This window comes from Plecotus auritus, assembly GCF_963455305.1.
Source record: "Plecotus auritus genome assembly, chromosome: 10".
NCBI classification, from domain to species: Eukaryota; Metazoa; Chordata; class Mammalia; order Chiroptera; family Vespertilionidae; genus Plecotus; species Plecotus auritus.
In genome coordinates, this window is record NC_137785.1 from 1,517,391 (window position 1) to 1,538,853 (window position 21,463).

At 53.5% G+C, this 21,463-nt stretch overlaps 1 protein-coding gene and 1 pseudogene across 2 annotated transcripts; one reads left to right on the top strand and one right to left on the bottom strand.

Moving 5' to 3' along the window:
• Positions 1 to 2,043: 2,043 nt before the first annotated feature.
• On the bottom strand, positions 2,044 to 14,115 carry LOC308235750 (uncharacterized protein). The gene is made up of 3 exons (XM_080644853.1): positions 13,881 to 14,115; positions 5,382 to 5,482; positions 2,044 to 4,769 (listed from the first exon to the last, which is right to left on the bottom strand). Exons 2-3 carry the CDS (start codon positions 5,419 to 5,421, stop codon positions 3,529 to 3,531), a joined length of 1,281 nt encoding a protein of 426 aa, XP_080500979.1. The 5' UTR covers positions 5,422 to 5,482; positions 13,881 to 14,115; the 3' UTR covers positions 2,044 to 3,528.
• Positions 6,713 to 8,192, top strand: LOC308235677 (talin rod domain-containing protein 1-like; annotated as a pseudogene). Its single transcript has 2 exons — positions 6,713 to 7,521; positions 7,923 to 8,192. The product of its transcript is annotated as a talin rod domain-containing protein 1-like (transcript).
• Positions 14,116 to 21,463: the final 7,348 nt, after the last annotated feature.

Sequence of the window (21,463 nt, forward strand, 5' to 3'; positions counted from 1 at the left end):
TTCTGGTTTTATTTTTGCATCCCCTCGTACAGGAGAAGCCGCTAAACATGTTATTGCTCACTGTTTACAAGGTTTTACTTTCCTAGGCATCCCCCATACCATTAAAACTGACGATGGTCCAGCCTACACAAGTACGGCATTCCAGAAGTTTTGTGCTGCTTTTCGAATCCAGCATGAAACGGGCATCCCATACCATCCTCAAGGACAGGGAATAGTTGAGCGAGCTCATCAGACTTTGCAAAGGCAAATTGAAAAAATGAGGAAAGGGGAGTCTGTAGATACCCCTGCTCACATACTCAACAGAGCTGTTTATTCCCTTAATTTTTTAAATGGTGATGCTCAGAGCAAAACCGCAGCGGAGCGACCGTGGTCCTCACTGTCCAGATCCCACCCTTGGGTACGGTGGAAAGACTTACTTACAGGACAATGGCCTGGCCCCGACCCTGTCCTGATATGGGCTCAGGGGTCTGTTTGTGTATCTCCTGAAGGGGACTCTGCGCCCCGTTGGATCCCCAGCCGCTTTGTCCGGCCCTTTCAAGGTCAAGATGGAGGACGAAGTGGAACAAGAACTCATTCCACCATTCAAGAGGCTACGGGTCGGTCCACTAGCGCCCGTGCCGCCACCGCCACCACGGAGATCATGGGTGACTCAGAGGGCATCTCCACCAACTTGGGGACAGCTGAAGAAGCTGACAACGGAGGCCGAGGCCATGGTCGTTCGCCAAGGGGCACAACGAACCGCTGAGACTTTGTTTCTTGCCATGCTGTCAATCGTGGCTGTTCAGGTCTGTGATGCTCAGATTCCATCCTGGGCATACATTCCAGACCCGCCCTTTCTCAAGGCCATTACTTGGGTTGACCCCAGCGTTCCTGTTTTTGTTAATGATACAGATATCATGGGCCACCCAAGCGCAGATCATCTCACTCCTCAATGGGTGGGAGATTATAGATGTGAGGGAAGGTCAACCAGGGTCCCCATATGTTTCACAGCCATTAACTACTGGAATAACTGTCTTACTGTGGAACCTTCACCAAGGTATACCCATGGCATTAGCAGAGGTGGAGATCCTGAAGAGTATGAGGGGTGGATCCGAGGAGAATGGTTCCTTACTATATATGGCCTGCCTGACGTCACCCGTACTGTCTCTCAGGGTATCCCGCCCAAGTTGCCTCCATGTTTGTATAATGAATACAGGCTATTTCTGAAACATCCACCTTGGCGGCGTTGCCGTCATGAGTTGACTGTGGTACATGCTCCCACTAACAATTCCTTTCAGTTACTTGACTGGTCCTATCCCAACCCGCTATCTACCAGTAGTTTTAAGGCTAGAGAGACCCCTGGAGGCTGGGTAGAAGAGATACTCACCAAGCGGGGAGTACAGTTAGAAATATTTAAGCTTATGGCCACTTTAGGTAGCATTTCTTTGCATCATAACCTTAGTGATCACAGGTCTTACCGCCTGTGTACCTCCTCCTTACGTTCTCATTGGAATTGTAGATATTGTACGTAAGGGCAACTTGTATACAATTTCTTGTACTCATTGTAATTTGTGTATCTAGATACAACTTTGGTTATGAGGTGGTTGTATTACATCAACCTTCCTTCGTCATGCTCCCAGTTAACATTACTGGACCTTGGTATAGGGATACAGGTTCCCAGGTATTAAGAGAATTGAATAATTTGCTAAGCCGCCCTAGGAGATTCATTGGAATGCTTATTACTGGCCTCGTGACTCTAGTCTCCCTCATTGCTACTGCCACTACTGCAGCCATAGCTTTAACCCAAGAAATACACAGCTCATTTTGTGGACGGTTTGGCAAAGAACGTTTCAGATGCCTTAGGAGCTCAAGAGCTCATAGATAAGAAAATAGAACAAAGGCTCAATGCACTGGAAGAAGCTGTGCTCCTTATAGGAGATCAAATGCACAGCTTGAAAGTGTGTTCTACCCTTCAGTGTCATGCTGAGTTTGATTGGATTTGTCACCCCTAAGATATATAATGGTACTATGTGGCATTGGGATCGAGTTCGCAACCACCTGTTAGGAGTTTGGGATCAGACTAACTTTACTTTAGATATCAGTAGATTACATGGAGAGATTCAAGCTATTAATGATGCAGGTTCCACTCTGTTGCCTCCTAGCGAAGTAGCACAGAATATTTTTAATGAAATTCAAAGCCTTATGTCCTTTCATGGGTTACAGTCTTTTATTTGGTCTCTTAATTGTTGTTATCCTTGCTCTCATTCTGTTTACTTCCAGTCTGCTTCCGAACCATCGGATCCAGCATCCGATCCCTGCAAATAGGACTACATGAATTTCGCCTAAAAAACAAAGAAGGGGGATCTGTTGGAGACCAGGTGTAAGCTGATGCTAGAAAACAAAGTAACTGTCCCTGAAATAAAATGGTGGAACAGCCCAGCAGGTGTGGCTCGGTGGCTGAGCATTGACCTATGAACCAGGTGGTCACAGTTGGCTTCCTGGTCAGGGCACATCCTCAGGTGGTAGGCTCCATCCCAGTGGGGGGTGTACAGGAATCAGCCTATCAGGGATTTTCTCTCATTATTGATGTTTGTCCCTCTCCTTTCCTTTCTGAAATCAACAAAAAAATTTTTTAAAGAATGTTGCAGCAGCCCTAACTGGTTTGGCTCAGTGGATAGAGCGTTGGCCTGCGGACTGAGGGGTCCCAGGTTCGATTCCGGTCAAGGACATGTACCTTGGTTGCGGGCACATCCCCAGTAGGAGGTGTGCAGGAGGCAGCTGATCGATGTTTCTAACTCTCTATCCCTCTCCCTTCATCTCTGTAAAAAAATCAGTAAAATATATATTTTTAAAAAGACTGTTGGAGCAGACCTAGGATAGCTGTATATATTGTTTCAAAAGGGGAGAAAAATGCAAAGAAAAAGAGGCACCAGTCTCAAGACATTTTGAAAATCATGTGGATCAAGCCCTGGAAACATCATCTGTGGTTCAGGGCCCTGCCCACTGGGCTGGACGCTCCCCATTAGGGGTTCTGCTCTGCTGAGTCATGCTTCTTTTTCCATGAAAGGTAACTCGTGGCTGCAGCTCAGCCTTCTCATACGTGTAGACATTGGAGGTATATACCCTTTGATTTCATACTGTCCCTTTAGATCCAAGGTGTTTCTATGGTTTTCTAAGCAGCTTAGCATTAAAGTTCTTTACGTTGGTTTTCTTCATTAGATCTAAATTTTGAATAGCCCAATTTTGAGTAAAAAACAGTATTATTTTTTATGTTACTAGAGTCCCTCAGCCCAGCCTGCACCCTCTCCAATCCGGGACTGCTGGCTCCTAACAGTCACCTGCCTGATTGCCCCTAACTGCCTCTGCCTGCCGGCCTGATGTGCCTAACTGCCTCCCGCCCCCGCCAGCCTGATCACCCCTAACCGCCCTAACAAGGTGTCTCCCCAGTGTTAATGTTCAAATATATGAAGTTCAACATCTGATTGATGTCTTCCTCTCAAAGGGAGATCAGAGAGTTCCTCTCCATGTGAGTCCGTGTTGAAAGCACTCCTACAGCCTTCCTGCAGTGTGAACTTTCTGATGCCGAATGAGGTGGGAGCTTAAACTATAGGCTTTCCCGCATTCATTGCACTCATATGGCCTTTCTCCAGTGTGAACTTTTTGATGCCGAACAAGGTGGGAGGTTCTTATGAAATCTTTCCCACATTTGCTACACACAAAAGGCCTTTCACCCGTGTGAACTCTCTGGTGGGCAATAAAGTCAGAGCTTCGACTAAAGAATTTCCCACATTCAATGCATTCAAAAGGTCTACTCTCCGTGTGAATTCTCTGGTGTTTAATGAGGGTGTATTTGTGGCCAAAGGACTTCCCACAATCACTGCAAACATAAGGATTTTCTCCAGTATGGATGCTCTCATGCTGAACAAGTGTGGATTTGTGTCTGAAAACTTTCCCACAATCACTGCACTTATAAGGCCTTGCTCCATTGTGAACTCTCTGGTGTACAATTAAATTGGAGTGATGGCTAAAGTATTTTCCACATTCACCACACTTATAAGGCATTTCTCCAGTGTGAATTCTTTTGTGCTGTGTAAGGTTGTCTTTGCGGCTAAAGGACTTCCCACATTCACTGCACTCGTAAGGCCTCTCTCCAGTGTGGATTCTCTGGTGCTGCACAAGTGTGGCTTTGCGGCTGAAGGCCTTCCCACATTCACCGCACTCATAAGGCCTTTCTCCAGAGTGGATTTTCTCGTGCTGAACAAGCGTGTCTTTGCGGCTGAAGGCCTTCCCACATTCGTTGCAATTGTAATGCATCTGTCCGATGTGACAGGCCGCCCCACGCTCAGTGCTCCTGGTCTTCCTCTTGCAGCGGGTGGCCTTTTGCTGGTGACTGTCCACACATGCCTGGAAGTTCTTCTGATCCCCCTCACACACAAAGGGCTTCTCTGATGGATGAGGTCCTTCACAGACTCTACAGTTCTTCACAAATGTGGCCTTGCCTTTGTCCCTCCTTACGGGTTTCTCTACATTGTACTGCTTCTGGTGCTGGTAAAAGTTTGCACCACAGGAGAATTGTCTCCCACATGCCTCACATGTGTATGGTTTTAGTCCATAATGTGTTTCCTGGTGGTCATCCGGATGCAAATTATCTTTCAAGACGGGGCCACATATGTCACAAGGGTGAGCCATCTGGGTCGATGAACCTCCCTTGGCAGGACGCACATGGGACACTTCCACAGAAATGCTCTGCTCAGAAGATGCCTCTTCATCCTTCACCCCAAGGCAACAACCTGAAGACAGAAAAATGCTGCTGAAGTACACACTAACTCTGGGGAGAGGGGACAACCCCATCACAAAAGCGTGTCTAGCACACTCATGGCTGAGTCCATGTTAAAGAAAGAGCTGATGTGCATGACTAGCCTCTAAGGGTCGCAGGAAGGGGAAGGCCTGAGAAAGGACAAAGGTGTAGCTTGGGGAGAAACAGGCAGGATGGCCAGCTTTCTCCTTGCAAATGACTTTAAAAAAGGCCTTGGCTATTGGTAAAAGGTGAGTGCTACATAGGAATGTATGCCAGGCCCAGGAAACGCTGACTTGGAATTAGTAACTGGTATTGAAGAACTATTTAAGGATATGTGTATGTCTCCGATATTTTAGCATCATCCAATATGGGAGATCACTGCAGAGGGAGCAGGAGAGGGCACTGGTAATTGGGGTGGACAGCCCTGGGTCAGAGGTCAGAATAGAAATGACAAATTATGTGTAGAGTGTTCAGAATGGGGAGGAAAAACAGAAATAAAGTATGGCCTATAGCCTGGGCACCAAACAGTAGTGGGCACAGGACAGGTTTCTGGTGTTACTTGAACCGAACCCTTAAGTCCCACACTCCCAAAGCTCTAACTTACCAGGGCCGGTCCGAGCCCCTCCTGCTGTGGCTAGAGTCATTACCTCTCAGTCAGGTACTTAGAGTACTTTCTCCTGTTATAATTCAGCAACCACGAAGGACCTGGAAAATATAAGTCACGGAAGAAAGAGGGCCAGTGAGTAGGAAAGCACTGCCCCACCCATAACAGAGTCATGTCTTGCAGAAACATCCAATGGGTCCCACAAGCCATGACCATGACCGTAATTCATAAGATAAGCAGGCCCAAGGAAATACCAATTAAAGAAGGGGACAGGCCCCAGCCAGTGTGGCTCAGTGGACGGAGTGTTGGCCCACAGACTGAAGGGTCCTGGGTTCAATCCAGTCACGGGCATGTGCCTTGTTTGCAGGCTCAGTCCACGGCCCCTGTCAGGACACATGCTCCAGGCGACCAACTGACGGTCTCTTTCACATCAATGTTGTCTGTCGCTCCCTTTCCCTTCCGCTCTAAACATCAACGAAAGGAGAGCCTCCAGCGCCTCGCTCTGCAGTGCAGAGCGGGGAGGAGGCGCTGTCTCCCTCTGCCTTCCGGCCCTGCCCTTCCTTTCAGTTTCTCAGGCTCACTGGGAAGTTGGAGGTGGACAGAAATGGCAGAAACCAGGGCCCGGGCGGGTGGCCGCAGCACCGCGGGTACCTTCTGAGTTGGCCCAGCTGCCGGGGACATGCGCGCAGGAAGTCCATGCAGGGCCTGCAGTGAGGAGGCGCTGGGCACGGACTCACGCCCATGGCCAGCTGAGGGCCGCAGGGCACGGGGCCGGAGGGCGTGCCGCACACTGTGAGGCTCAGCCCAGCCGGTACTGGCCACACCCTCGGCCCCGCCACCGGCTGCTTCTGGGGACAGGAGATGCGCTGGGGAGGCCGTGCGTCCCCAAGAGCCAGTCCGGGCCACCGTCGCGGGGAAGTGCCCCTGGGAGGGGTCCCAGCTCCTGAAGCCCACGTGCACGCGGAGCCGAGGAGGCTGACAGCAGGACCCGCCCAGCCCCGCGCAAGGAAGGGATTTTGATTTCCAAGAAAGGAAGGAAGACAACTCCCAGCTTCCCCTCCAGCCCTCCCGCGGAAGGGACTTTCCTGGCAACGAGGAGCACGCACTGTGAGTTTGCTGTGCCCGGTTCATGGTTCCTGCAAGTCCTCTGGGAGGCCGGAGGCCCATCACGGCAGCTCCTTCCACACCACCTGCGCCCTGCGCCCTGGCGGTGAATGGCGTGATGGTGGCGGGAAGGCACCGCGGCCCTGGCCAGCTGAGTCGCTATGGCCGCACAGGTGGGGGCAGGGGCAGTGGCGGCGGTAGCGGGCTCCCCAGCACCCCCGGGTGCGATGGCTAGCGGCAGCGCGGGGAAGCCCACCGGCGAGGGGGCGTCTCCGGCTGCTGCGGAAAAGGCTGGTGCCCGTGTGACCAGTGCAAGGGCAAGATGCAGCTGGTGGCCGACCTGCTGCTGCTGTCCAGCGAGGCCAGGCCTGTGCTCTTCGAGGGCGCGGCCTCCTCCGCGGGTGCCGGCGCCGAGTCCTTCGAGCCCTGCCGGGACACCATCATCGCGCGCACCAAGGGGCTCTCCATCCTGACCCACGATGTGCAGAGCCAGCTGCGCATGGGCCGCTTCGGCGAGGCGGGGGACAGCCTGCTGGACCTGGGCGACCTGGTGGCGTCACTGACCGAATGCTCCGCCCACACAGCCTACCTGGCATCGGTGGCCACGCCGGGCGCCCAGCCCGCGCAGCCGGGGCTGGTGGACCGCTACCGGGTGACTTCCTGCCGCCACGAGGTGGAGCAGGGCTGCGCCACGCTGCGCACCGCCCCCCTCGTCCGACACGACCCCCCCCCCCAGCTGCTGCTGGAGGTGTCGCAGGGCCTGTCGTGCAACCTCAAGTTCCTGACGGACGCGTGCGCCCTGGCCAGCGGCAAGTCCCAGGACCGCTTCGCTCCAGCAGGAGATGCGCTGGGGCCCGAGCCCACTTCGCATGGGCGTCAAGTGCATGAGCACCAGCGCACGGACGCTGCTGGCCTGCGTGCGGGAGGTCAAGGCTGCGCCCAGCGAGGTGGCGGGCGGCCGCTGCGCCCTGTTCAGCGGGCCGCAGGCGGTGAGCACACTGGTGGGCTTGGCCGTGGAGCCGCAGTTCCTGGGTCTGTTCTGGGCCGCAAACACTGCACAGCCCCTCCGCTGCCTGGGGGCGGGATGCCTTAGGACAGAGGGAGTGCGGTAGGTCACCGAACAATGGGTCGGTTGGAGTTTGGAGGGAGGGGGCGGTTCCCGCTCCGGCCCAGCGTGCCCAGGCGTCGCACCTGTGCCCTGAGCTTCTTGGAAACGGCTGAAATGGCTTTTGTAACCTTTGGGTTGTCAGTGTAACTGTCCTGACTCCCGCTGTGGTTCCCGAGTATAAATCTGCTGTGACACCCGTGGTCCGCACTGCAGGTCGGCCTTGGCCGCGGTGAAGGGCTGCAGCTGTCACGCTGGCCAGCTCAGTAAAGGCTCATACATTCTGATCGCAGTCCCCGGTGGGTCGTCTCTTGCGGGTCGCCCCGGAACAGGTCAAGCGGCGGCTTGAGCGCCGAGGGCAAGGCGGTGCGGACGGCCATCCTGGGCGGCGCCATGAGCGTGGTGTCGGCCTGCGGGCTCCGGCCCCAGTGCCTCAGGGATCTGGCGCAGCACCCCGACGGGGCGCCAAGATGCTGGACAACGTGGAGAGGCTGAGGAACTCGGCCTGCGCCCTGTCTGAAGGCTGCACCCCGCTCTCAGGCTTTAAGGGAGAGGTCTCCGCCCAGGACTTTACTGCAGTGAATTCCAATTCTGTGAATTAGCACCCCCGCCCCCTTCCCCACCCCAGAATAAAGGGAGATGTTCACTGTCTGCCCCTCAATTTATACCAAAGCAACCAAAGGTGAAGCTCCCATACACCCTACCCCCCACGTTAGGTGCTCGAGAGGAATCTTCCAGAAGGCAGGGCCATGCATCTGATTTTCACACCCACGCCGGGCCCTGAGCCCAGCAGCCCACATGGTAGGGACCCGGAGATGGGGGATGCTAACTGCTGTGGCAGGTTACCCCCCCCCCCAACCCTGCACCCCAGCTCCTCTTCAGGAGTCCCTCACCCAAACCTTATTAATTGGGCAGGAAGGAGGTCATGGGTTCATTTCTTTTTTGGTACTTTTTTTTTCCTAATTAAAAGAAAGGTTACCTCAGCTTTCACTCCTTAGACACGGATGCAGTGATCACTCCTTAGACACGGATGCAGCCATCTTTTTTGTATGTTGTTTATTTTTTCAGTTGGATGAGGCGTATACTTGGTGTGGAGAGAGTCTGACCTTGTCAGGTGATTTGCAAATGGGGGCGAAAAGCTAGTGAGTGTGTGTTTTATTTTCTGATTTACACTAGAGTCATTTTTCCTCCCTCCAATGTAAAGTTTGTACCTTGCTTGTACTGGAGTATTTATTTCATCTATTAAAGTGTTATGTTTCTCAAAAAAAAAAAAAAAAAAAAATCAATGGAAAAATATCCTCTGGTGAGGACGAACGACAATAACAAAAAGCCAAGCAGGGTAGCATCCAATGGGCTGACCACAGAACCCCTGACCTTGACACCTTCCCGGCAAGCGTTCTGGGCAGCAGGAGCTGGGAGGCGCAGGGAGCGGAGGAGACAGCACACACAGCGGGGCCCTGAGGACCGAGGCGAGGGAATGAGGAAACAGGAACGCCCACGGCCCAGCGAGGAGGGAACGGCACCCTCTGGAGAACAAGGAAGAGCAGAGCACACACCAAAAAGCTAACCCAGCAGGTCGGACCTTACCCAGGACTGATTCCTTTCTTTCTTTAACAACACGTTTTATTGATTTCTTACAGAGAGGAAGGGAGAGGGATAGAGAAACATCCATGCGAGAGAAGCACCTGTCACTGCCTCCTGCACACCCCCCACTGGTGATGGAGTCCACAACCGAGGTACATGCTCTTGACCGGCATCAAACCCGGACCCTTCAGTCTGTGGGCTGATGCTCTATCCACTGAGCCACACGGTTTAGGGCGGGACCGTACCCAGGATTTAAACTTGATTTAAAGGCAAAGCACAGAAAGAGTCTGAGCCTCATCAAGTAGTCCCCAACCCTCCCAGGAGAAAAGCAAACATCCTCAAAGGTCACATGACCCCGCATGGAGACAACATGGCAGCCTCTCTCCCCAGGACTCCTGGTCTATCCATCACATGCTTCCCTCCCAGCTGCCCATTTTCCGTGAATCGTTCTGTCCAGTCGAGAACAGGCAGGTGGACGGGTAGGCAGACCTATAGTTTGGGCCTGGAATGCCGTGCACAGCCCTTCCCTGCAGTCAGAGGGGCTGCCTCTCACACACCAGTGTGAACCTCCCACACTCCCCAAAGCCCTGTCAGAGGTAAGAGTCCATCCCCATGTGCACATCACTCTTGAGATCACATCTCCCTCCATCTATGACACAGCACCCAGAGAATGCTTGGTTCATGCAGCCAGGACCACTCCAGCCCCGGTCAGAGGCCCCCACGGCCACCGGGACCTGTGAGCCCAGCTTTCCAATCCTCCCCTCCTCAGCTGACCTTCGGCAAACCCAACCACGTACAGATAACAGGCAGACCCAGCCCTGCCCCACTTTGCGGCTGAACACCGAGGAGGCCAGATCCTCATCCGTCACAGGCTTAACACCAGACTCTCATTCAAGGCCACACCCACTGGCCTCTTCCCCAAGTATGGTGACTGCCAACTGACTCCATGGTCCTGAGCTAATTTGTCAGCCTGATTTACCCCCTCCGCCCCGCCCCATGTCCCACCAAATGTCACCACAGAAGCTGGGAAGCACAGCTGGGAAATGAGCACCAGCTCCAGCCCCCCTTTCATGTCATCTCTATTACTGCCACACCCCACAGTCACCGCCTGTCACCCTTTCTCTGGAGGATGTTACCACCTGTCAGATCCTATTCCTCTCGCCTCCCTTCCCCCATGAACACTGATCCCCCTTTTCTTGTTTCTCCAGTGACTTCTACTCGCAATCCACTGTGTCCACCCCTTTTCTGGACTCATAATGTCACCGCCACCACAACATAAAGGTTCTCTCTCCAAGTCTGATACACAACTCTACCCTACTCTAAGGCTGCCACTGTATGGATGTCTCCAACTTGAATCCCTCCTCTGAACTCAAAACCTGTGTGTCCTGCTGTCCATCTGACAACTCTACTCAGATGTCTGGAACATCACGGATTCAACATGGTCAAAACCTAACCCGTGATACTATTTCCACTAACTTCGCCATCTCAATTGAGGGTTTTGTTATACTTACACCTTCTCAGGCCAAAAACTGTGGGGTCATCTCTAACCCCTCCCTTCTTCCTCTCATCCTCCACATCAGAAAATCACTCCCTCCTCTGCTCCCAACCTTCCATGGCTCCAACCACGCTCAGGATAGAAATCCAGCCCCACAGACTGTCACTGCCAAGTTGAATCCTGTTCCTTGCACTCTGATCGCGCCAGGCGTAATGGAGACCCGCGGTTTTCTGAACACGCCCAGTGCAACCTCAGGCCATGCATGTGCACATGCTGGTTCCTGTGTGTTTGGGACACTGTTCAAACTGAACTCACTGCTTGCTGGAAACGGAAGCCCTTTCATATAATTCGAGAAGTCAGGGCTCAAGACCTTTGGAGACAGAGGGATCCCCGAACTCAATGGCAGATAGGAGGTAGATTAAGAGCCCTCAGACACCGTTCACCATACTGCGATGCCAAATTTATGGGGTGAGGGTGGACCTGTCCATTCTGCAGTCACCTATGCAGGGATCATAAGAGCTCCTGCCACCACAGCAATCCCGAGGAGGAGGGAGCTGGGAGTGGCTCAGTGGTTAGAGTGTCAGTCCATGCACTGGGGGTCACGGGTTCAACTCCCAGTCAAGGGCAGATACCTGGGTTGTGGGTTCACTCCCTGCCTTTGGTCGGGGTGTGTGCAGGAGGCAGCCAATTGATGTGTCTCTCTCACATCAATGTTTCTCTCTCTCTCCCTCCTTTCTCATCTCTCTCTGAAAAGCAATGGAAAACGTATCCCCAGGTGAAGATTACCAACCACCAGAAAAGCGTTTATCACCTCTTCTCACCTGAGGAGCTGGGGAACTGAGGTACCGAGGCCCTGGACTAGTCCCGGGCTGTTCCACTAGCCCGGCGGCCGTGTTCTGTGCTCCACAGGCGGTGCCCGTGTGCATGCTGAGTCCACACCATGGCAGCCCTACAGCACCTCACTCCTTGCTCTCCCCCATCCAGGGGGCGCTCCTGGCAGCAGCCAGACCCCTCTTATATGTCAGGACCCCTCCTCTCCAGAGGAAATCTCAGGGATGTTCACCCTTTCGCCCCTGCCCTCCGACCTCTCACCTCCGGGGCCACAAAAAATAACACCCGTAATATTCTCCCCCTAAATCTGACCTCCAGGGTTTGGCCTGAGGCCTCATATCCAGACACCCACGCGAGACCTCCACTGCATACCCTTCGATTTGCTGTGTCCCAAACCCAACTCCCGACCGCCCTTAACGGCGACCCCTGTCCCAACGCCCATTCTTTCAGAGGTTCAGGGGAAGGAGAACAAAACGATGCCCTGGTCGGGTAGGTCAGCTGGTTACAGCATCCTCCCGATGTGCCAAGGTCACGGGGTTCAGTCCCTGGTCAGGGTGCATACAAGAATCAACCAATGAACACATAAGTAAGTGGAGAAACAAATCGGTGTTTCTCTCTCTAAAATAAAAAAATAAATTGTAAAATTTCTTAAAAAACAAAACCAGACTTGGGAGAGCCCTTTTTTTTTTTTTTTTTAAAATATATTTGATTTTTTTACAGAGAGGAAGGGAGAGGGATAGAGAGTTAGAAACATCGATGAGAGAGAAACATCGGTCAGCTGCCTCCTGCACACCTCCCACTGGGGATGTGCCCACAACCAAGGTACATGCCCTTGACCGGAATTGAACCTGGGACCCTTGAGTCCGCAGGCCGACGCTCTATCCACTGAGCCACACCGGTCAGGGCGGGAGAGCCCTTTCATTCCCTACTTTCGCTCGCAGCCGTATCTGACCCAGCAGCCAATCCTGTCGCTTCTATCCTGGACCTCTCTCCAGAACTGAGTGACCTCTCCACCCTCCGCCCCTCCTGCCCCTGCTCTGCTGTGGCCACCACCACCACACTCCTGGAGTCTGCTGACTCCTCACCAGCCTCCCTGCCTCCATCCTCATCATCCCCATCCCACCCTAGTCCATCTTCCCCCGAGTGAACGCTGGGACACCTGCCTCCTCACAGTGAAGGTGTTACAGGATTCCAGGGCCGGAGGAACGGGGAAACTGAGGCAGGAAGGTTAAAACAAGGCCAAACATGAGCAATGTGCAGCCGGCTAGGAACTAACAAGCCGTTATCTTCCCCAGCCAAGGACACAGAGCAAAATGGTAAAAAAACAAAAACAAAAACAAAGAACAAACCCTCCCTAATGAGAGAATACAGAAAGGGAGGAAGAGGAAAGGGAAAAAAGGGCAGTTTTATTCCCTAAGCAGAGAAGCCAGCAGCCTGAAGGCCGGGCAAGAGAAAGTTGCCAGGTGCTTCTCATGAATTCTCCTGAAAGTAAAAGAAGGGACCTTAAGAATTAATCTGCACCAAATAGTCAACAGAGGAATTCTGAGATCTACAGACCTATAGGAAAGCGTATAACGCCTCAGATCCCCCACCCAACGTGCTCTTCGGGTTAGCCCAGAGCCCGTCTGCACCTCATAAGTCGGATGTATAGGTTTGCTTGCTTTACTTTTTCAATAAAAATGCATACTGCCGTGACCGGTGTGGCTCAGTGGATAGAGCATCGGCCTGCGGACTGAAGGGTCCCGGGTTCGATTCCGGTCAAGGGCATGTACCTTGGTTGCGGGCACATCCCCAGTGGGAGGTGTGCAGGAGGCAGCTGATGGATGTTTCTCTCTCATCGATGTTTCTGGCTCTCTATCCCTCTCCCTTCCCCTCTGTAAAATATCAATAAAATATTTAAAAAATAAAAATAAAAAAAATATATATTTTTAAGAAAGATACATACTTTACTTGCTTTAATAAGCTGGCTTTTCACAACGCAGTCAAGGTCTCTCATAGAAATTCATACACGTGACAAGACCAGGACTGGGTTGAGGACAGGCGTCTCCCACTGGGTGAGGAAAACCTGTAACAAGGCCTCGCCTCCCCCTGTCGGTCCAGGCCGGACAGTGCCCCCCGCTGCTCCCCGTGGTCCCAGGACCCGAGACCCCCCCCCACCCCCCCCCCGCCAAACGCTCGCGGCTCCGTCGCTCCGCCCACGCCCCATCTCATTGGCTGTTGCAAATGGAGGCTCCGCCCACAGACGCCTGGGGCCTGGGCTGCAGTGACCGGGAGCCGCCGCGCTTCGCGGGCCTTAGGATGCGGACGGGAGGGGACGGGAGGGGACGGGAGGGAAGGGGAGGGTCCGGCCGCCTCCAGGTGCGGGGGACGCAGCACCTACCTCGCCCGGGCTCGTCCCTGCGGCCCTTGCCATCCCGCTCTGGACTGCGCGGAGCCGTGAGGGTCCCGGCCCGGACCCAGGTCTTCGCGGGCGCTTCCGCCGCCCAGGCTCTTCCCAGAGGGGGGGGGGGGTCCCCTCCCGCGCGCCTTCCCGCTCCTGCCACCTCAGAGCCCGACCAGGGCTCGCCAACCTCTGCCCACACGGCCCTGCCAAAAGGCGACAAGATGTCCGCCGCGAGGAAGGCGCCGGAAGTCCCGCCCAGGCACCTCCCGCGCCACCACCGCGCGGCGCGGAGGCCTCTGGGTAATGTAGTCCGCCCGGGGCTCTAGCTGGGAGCAGACACTGTGGCACCACAGGGGCTCTGGGACGTGGATCCTGGAGGCCCAGAGGCGGCGGCGGGGCGGCGGGTCTTCCAGGGGTGACCTCCGGGGATGGAAGAAACATTTGGAGATCTGTTCTCTCAGCTCTTCCCCAAAGCTGCAGAACGAAACAGAGCCACGGGAAATGCCAGAGTCCTCTCCGATTTCTTTGTTTTTTTTTGTTTGTTTGTTTATGAGGCCACTATTTTAGAAACTGAGATTTTTATTTTTTTTTAATATACTTTTTTATTGATTTCAGAGAGGAAAGACAGAGAGAGAGATAGAAACATCAATGATGAGAGAGATTCATGGATTGGCTGTCGTCTCCTGCACGCCCTACGCTGGGGTTCGATCCAGCCTGCAACCCGGGCATATGCCCTGACCCGGAATCAAACCGTGACCTCCTGGTTCATAGTTTGGGCTCAACCACTGAGCCACTCGGGCCAGGCTGATTTCTTTGTTTTTTATTTATTTTTATTTATTTTATATTGATTTTTTACAGAGGAAGGGAGAGGGAGAGTCAGAAACATCGATGAGAGAGAAACATCGATCAGCCGCCTCCTGCACACCTCCACCTGGGGATGTGCCCGCAACCAAGGTACATGCCCTTGACCGGACTCGAACCCGGGACCCTTCAGTCCGCAGGCCGATGCTCTATCCACGGAGCCACACCGGTCAGGGCATCTATTTTATTTTTTTATTCTTATTTTTTTTAATGTATATTTTTATTGATTTCAGAAAGGAAGGGAGAAGAGAGAGATAGAAACATGAATGATGAGAGAATCAGATTGGCTGCTTCCTGCACGCCGCCTATTGGGGATGTGCCTGCAACCTGGGCATATGCCCTTGGCTGGAATCGAACCTGGGACCCTTCAGTCCGCAGGCCAACGCTGTATCCACTGAGCCAAACCGGCTAGGGCTATTCTTATTTTTAAAAATATATTTGTATCGATTTCAGAGAAGGAGAGAGAGAAACTTCAGTGATGACAGGATCTTTGATCAGATGCCTCCTGTGTGCCCCACACTGGGGATCGAGCCTGCAACTAGGGCGTGGGCCCTGGCCAGGGATCGAACCATGACCTCCTGGTTCATAGGTGTACACTCAACCACGGAGCCACGCCGGCCAGACTTCCTCCAGGTCCATTTTAAAGTGACTCCATTTAGCCCTGGCCGGTGTGGTTCAGTGGATAGAGCAACGGCCTGCGGACTGAAGGGTCCCAGGTTCAATTCCGGTCAAGGGCATGTACCTTGGTTGCGGGCACATCCCCAGTAGGTTTGCAGAAGGCAGCTGATGGCTGTTTCTCTCTCATCGATGTTTCTAACTCTCTATCCCTCTCCCTTCCTCTCTGTAAAAAACCAATAAAATATATTTAAAAAAAAGAAAGAGAAAAGGAGCAACCGATGCATGCATAGGTAAGTGGAACCACAAATCGATGTTTTTCTCCCTCCCTCCCTCTCTCTAAAACCAATACATTTTGAAAAATAACAATTGGCTCAGCGGTTAAAGCATCGGCCTGTTGACGGAAGGGTCAAGGGTTTGATTGTGCTCAAGGGCTCATACCTCAGTTGCGGGCTCAGTCCCAGGCCAGGGTCAGGGCATGTGGGGGAGGCTAACCAGTTGATGTGAGACTCACATTGATGCTTCTCTCTGTGTCTCTCTCCCTCCCATCCGTTCTCTCTCCAAGGGGGGGGTGGGGAAAGTCAATGGAAAAAAGATCCTCGGGTGAGGATTAACAAAAAGTAGTAAAAATAAATTATTTGGGCCCTAACCGGTGTGCTCAGTGGATAGAGCGTCGGCCTGTGGACTGAAGGGTCCCAGGTTCGATTCCGGTCAAGGGCATGTACCTTGGTTGCAGGCACATCCCCAGTAGGGGGCGTGCAGGAGGCAGCTGATCGATGTTTCTCTCTCATCGATGTTTCTAACTCTCTCTCCCTCTCCCTTCCTCTCTGTAAAAATCAATAAAATATATTTTAAAAAAAAAAGAGAGAGAAGGTGAAAAAGGGGGAGGGGGCATGAAATGTAATGTGATCCAGGCAAAGGAGGCTGGTTTGTCCCCAGGTCTTCATGGATAAAGGTGAGTGTGAGACAACACAGAGAGGTCAACACCATGGAAAGGGACGTTGCCTGTGACTCACAGTTCCCCGGGGAATGAGAGGCACAGAAGCAGCCAGGTAGGTGCTGGTTAGTCGGGCAGAAGCAGGAGCCGGTGAAAACCCAGGCCAGAGCCTTTACTGTGTCTTCTGAGGGAAAGGCAGGGCAGGGCAGAGTCCACAGCTGAGGACTGGCTACAGCGAACAATTCCAGTGGATTGAGGCTGTAGGCGTCGTGTCTCCTTGCCCGGTACCTGGCCCGCGGAGGACTTAGGGTACAGAGGTAGGCCACTGAGTGCTTATGTAAAACCACAAGCCGCCCTGACCAGTTTGGCTCAGTGGATAGAGCGTCGGCCTGCGGACTCAAGGGTCCCGGGTTCGATTCCGGTCAAGGGCATGTACCTTGGTTGCGGACACATCCCCAGTGGGGGCTGTGCAGGAAGCAACTGATCGATGTTTCTCTCTCATCGATGTTTCTAACTCTCTATCCCTCTCCTTCTCCCTTCCTCTCTGTAAAATAATCAATAAAATATATTTTAAAAATAAATAAAATAAAACCACAAGCCATGAAAATCCTATACAATAAAACCCCAATATGCAAATCCACTGAACGGCGAACGACCGTCCGCTATGATGCGCACTGACCACCAGGGGCAGATGCTCAATGTGGGATCTGCCCCAAGCCTGCAGGCTCCAACTGGTGGTGGCGGGCGGCAGGCAGGGCCTGCGGCCAGACCACCAGCCAAGGCAGGTGCCAACGGGGGGGGGGGGGGGGGCCCTGATCGCCCCACCAGTTGCCCCACAGATTGGCCCTGCTTGCCGGCCAGGCCTAGGGTCCCTAGCCATGCACAGATTCCGTGCACCGGACCTCCAGTACTAACGTAAAGTCCTTAAGGAAAATGTGTAGACCAGGGGTCCTCAAACTTTTAAACAAGGGGCCAGTTCACTGTCCCTCAGACCGTTGGAGGGCCAGACTATAGATTAAAAAAAAAACTATGAACAAATTCCTATGCGCACTGCGGGCCCGGGACGCGTCGGCTGCTAAGCAGGACAGGCAGCGGCACCTGGCAGGCCGGATCAATGTCCTCGGCGGGCCGCATGTGGCCCATGGGCCGTAGTTTGAGGACCCCTGGTGTAAACTTTGTGCGAGCTTCGCAGCACGTACACTAAAACTGGAATGATACAGAGAAGATCAGCGTGGCCGCTGCACAGGGATGACATGCAAATCTGTGAAGCCTTCCATATTTAAAACAGAGAGAGAAAATGTGTAGATTTTTCATTGATTAGAGGGCAGTAGGCTAACGAAGAGACGTCTCTTTCTATAAGACACAATTGTGCCCTTGAGTTTATTAGAGGTGAGAAATCTATTTCATCATGATTGGTCATTCAGAACCATATTACCTAGATATATTGGATTTCGAAATATTTAGACACTTTAGGTATAGGTTTTATATTGATACTAGAGACCTGGTGCACAAAATTCATGCACGGGGCGGGGGGGGCCCCTCAGCCCGGCCTGCACCCTCTCCAATCCGGGACCCTTTGGAGCATGTCCAACTGCTGGGGATCGGGCCTAAACCAGCAGTCAGACATCCCTCTCACAATCCTGGACTGCTGGCCCCTAATTGCTCATCTGCCTGCCTGCCTGGTCGCCCCCAACTGCCCCCCTGCTGGCCTGTTCGCCCCTTACTGCCCCCCCTGGTGGCCAGGTCATCCCCAACTGCACCCTCCCTGCCGGCCTGGTCACCCCATACTGCTCCCCCACCGCCGGCCTGGTCACCCCTTACTGCCCCCCCCACCAGCCTGGTTGCCCCCAACTGGACCCCCTGCTGGCCTGGTCGCCCCCAACTGCCCCCCCCCCCCCGCCGGCTTGGTTGCCCCTCACAAGCCCCCCACCCGCCAGCCTGGTCGCCCCACGTAGCCTGCTGTTCAGTCATTTGGTCACCCCTTACTAACCCCCCTGCCGGCCTAGTCGTAGGCAGCCATCTTGTGAGGGCATGAGGGTTAATTTGCATATTACATCTTTGTAATACAGGATATATTAAACTATTTTACACAAGTCACTTAAAAATATAACCAATACAATTAATTTTTAAATATAATTTTAAGCATCCATCATAGAAATGCAGAGTTGTACATTTAATAACTTATAAGATTACTAATTTATAATGACCAAGTATTGTTTATGAAATTGGAGGTAATAAAGTCAAATGATTATTTAAAGACTATAGGCCCAGTGCACGATGGGGGGGGGGTTTCCCTCAGCCCGGCCTGCACCCTCTCCAATCTGGGACATCCCTCTCACAATCCAGGACCACTGGCACCTAACCACTCGCCTGCCTGCCTGCTTGATCAGTCCCTAACTGCTTCTGCCTGCCAGCCTGATTGCCCCCTAACCACTCCCCTGCCGGCCTGATCAACACCTAACTGCTCCCCTGCCGGCCTGATGGCCCCAACTGCCCTCCCCTTCTGGCCTGATGGCCCCCAACTGCCCTCCCCTGCTGGCCTGATGGCCCCAACTGCCCTCCCCTTCTGGCCTGATTGTCCCCAACTGCCCTCCCCTGATGGCCCCCAACTGCACTCCCCTGCCGGCCTGATGGCCCCAAACTGCACTCCCCTGCAGCGACCCACCACCTCTGCCGGCTCCCGCCTCCGCTGTGCATGTGGCCATCTTGTGACGACATGAGGGCATGATGCATAGGGCATGATGTGTGAGGGCGTGATGACCACCTAGGCTATTATTAGTACAGATGGGAAATAGCCTGGCCAGTGTTGTTCAGTGGTTGAGCGTCGACCTATGAACCAGGAGGTTACAATTCGATTCCTGGTCCAGGAGCTTACCTTGTGGGGGGGGCAGGCTTAATCCCCAGTGTAGGGGGTGCGGGAGGCAGCCAATCGATGATTCTCCCTCATCACTGATGTTTCTATCTCTCTCTCTCCCTTCTTCTCTGAAGTCAATAAAAACATTAAAAATAAAAATATCCTATCTAATAAAGAGGGAATATGCTAATTGGCCATCACTCCGTCACAAAGATGGCTGCACCCACAGCTGAGGCCAAGTTCCCATCAGGAGCCTTAAGGAGCAATCAGCAGGGACCTGAGGCTACGCCCTCCCCCGCCCCTGTGGGGCTTGACGGAGGACCTCAGGCTGCTCCCCCCACCCCAGCAGGGCTTGATGGGGGACCTCAAGGTGCACCCCCAGTGCTGGGTCGTGGGAACTCAGGCTGCGCTCCCCGCCCAGTGGGGCTTGATGGGAGACCTGAGGCTGCGCCCGCCCCCGCACCTGGCAGAGCTTGACGGGGGACCTCAAGGCACACCCCCCGCCCTGGTCTGGGCTGGGGGACCTCAGGCCATGCCCCCCATCCTGGTGCCAGGCCAGGGGATCTGAGGCTACGCCCACTGCCCGGCAGGGCTTGACAAGGGTGGGACCGGCCGGGTCTGGGTCTCACAGGATTTTGAGGTGCATGTGGGTGGACGGGGACTTGACTCTGGGTCCTGTGGTGCGCCCCAGACTCTGACAGGAGGAAGGTTTTCATATACATTTTACTAATTTTCTTTTTATTTAAAATATATTTTATTGATGTTTTTACAGAGAGGAAGGGAGAGGGATAGAGAGTTAGAAACATCGAGGAGAGAGAAACATCGATCAGCTGCCTCCTGCACACCTCCCACTGGGGATGTGCCCGCCACCAAGGTACATGCCCTTGACCGGAATCGAACCCGGGACCCCTCAGTCTGCAGGCCGACGCTCTATCCACTGAGCCAAACCGGTTAGGGCGCTTTTTTTTTTTTTTAATAAAAAATATTGTAGCCCGGCCAGTGTGGCTCAGTGGTTGAGTGCTAACCTCTGAACCGGGAGGTCAGGGCACATGCCCCAGGTTTCAGGCTGGACCCCCCGTAGGGGGCGTGCAGGAGGCGGCCCATCAATGATTCTCTCTCAGCATTGATGTTTCTCTCTTTCTCTCCCTTCCTCTCTGAAATCAATAAAAAGTATTTTAAAAATAAATAAGCCCATGGACACAGACAATAGGGTAGTGAAGGCCTGGGAGGGGCGATGCAGGGTGGAGGGGGTTCAATGGGGGAAAAAAAGACCAAAGGGGGCCCTGGCTGGTGTGGCTCAGTGGATAGAGCATTGGCCTATGGACTGAAGGGTCCCAGGTTCAATTCCAGTCAAGGGCACGTGCCTGGGTTGCGGGCTCGATCCCGGGTGGGGGGCGTGCAGGAGACAGCCGATCAATAATTCTCTCTCATCATTGATGTTTCTTTTTTTTTTTTTAAAATATATTTTATTGATATTTTACAGTGAGGAAGGGAGAGGGATAGAGAGCTAGAAACATCGATGAGAGAGAAACATCGATCAGCTGCCTCCTGCACACCTCCCACTGGGGATGTGCCCGCAACCAAGGTCCATGCCCTTGACCGGAATCGAACCCGGGACCCCTCAGTCCCCAGGCCGATGCTCTAGCCACTGAGCCAAACCGGTTAGGGCTTCATTGATATTTCTATCTCTCTCTCCCTCTCCCTTCCCCTCTGAAATCAATAAAAATATATATTTAAAACACACACACACACACACACACACAAAATCCCCACAAAAACCCCAAAAGGAACATCTGTAAACTTTCAACAATAATAAAGATCAATAAATAAAAACAAACCAGCCTGGGCTACACAGGTCCCACGGGTCGGAAAAGTCACCCAGCCAGGGAGAGGGAAAGCAAGGAAGGACCCACGGGGCTGATTCCAAGCGTAGTTACCAGAATCCCCTCCTGCCAGGCTCCGGGGCAGCAGGACTGGGGCGGAAAGCAGAGAGGAGACGGTGGGGAACAACCCAGCCCTCGCAGGGACAGCACCCACCCGGGGTTCCTGCACTGCCCTCTGCTCCCCAGGGGACCAGGCAAGGAGGTAGTGTCCGTGGTCTGGGGGTAAGAAGGCAGAGCAGCCCCTCAGAAAAAGCAGAGCCCTCACCCGTGTGGCTCAGTGGATAGAGCGTCGGCCTGCGGACTGAAGGGTCCCCGGTTCGATTCCGGTCAAGGGCATGTACCTTGGTGGCGGGCACATCCCCAGTGGGAGGTGTGCAGGAGGCAGCTGATGGATGTTTCTCTCTCATCGATGTTTCTAGCTCTCTGTCCC

What these genes read in the sequence shown, in the direction of transcription:
- LOC308235750 (XM_080644853.1), bottom strand. Translation starts at nt 5,421, where the DNA reads ATGACTCTAGCCACAGCAGGAGGGGCTCGGACCGGCCCTG. An exon ending in AGGGGCTCGGACCGGCCCTG is followed by an intron (nt 4,770 to 5,381) that starts GTAAGTTAGAGC and finishes TTCTGTCTTCAG; the next exon opens with GTTGTTGCCTTGGGGTGAAG.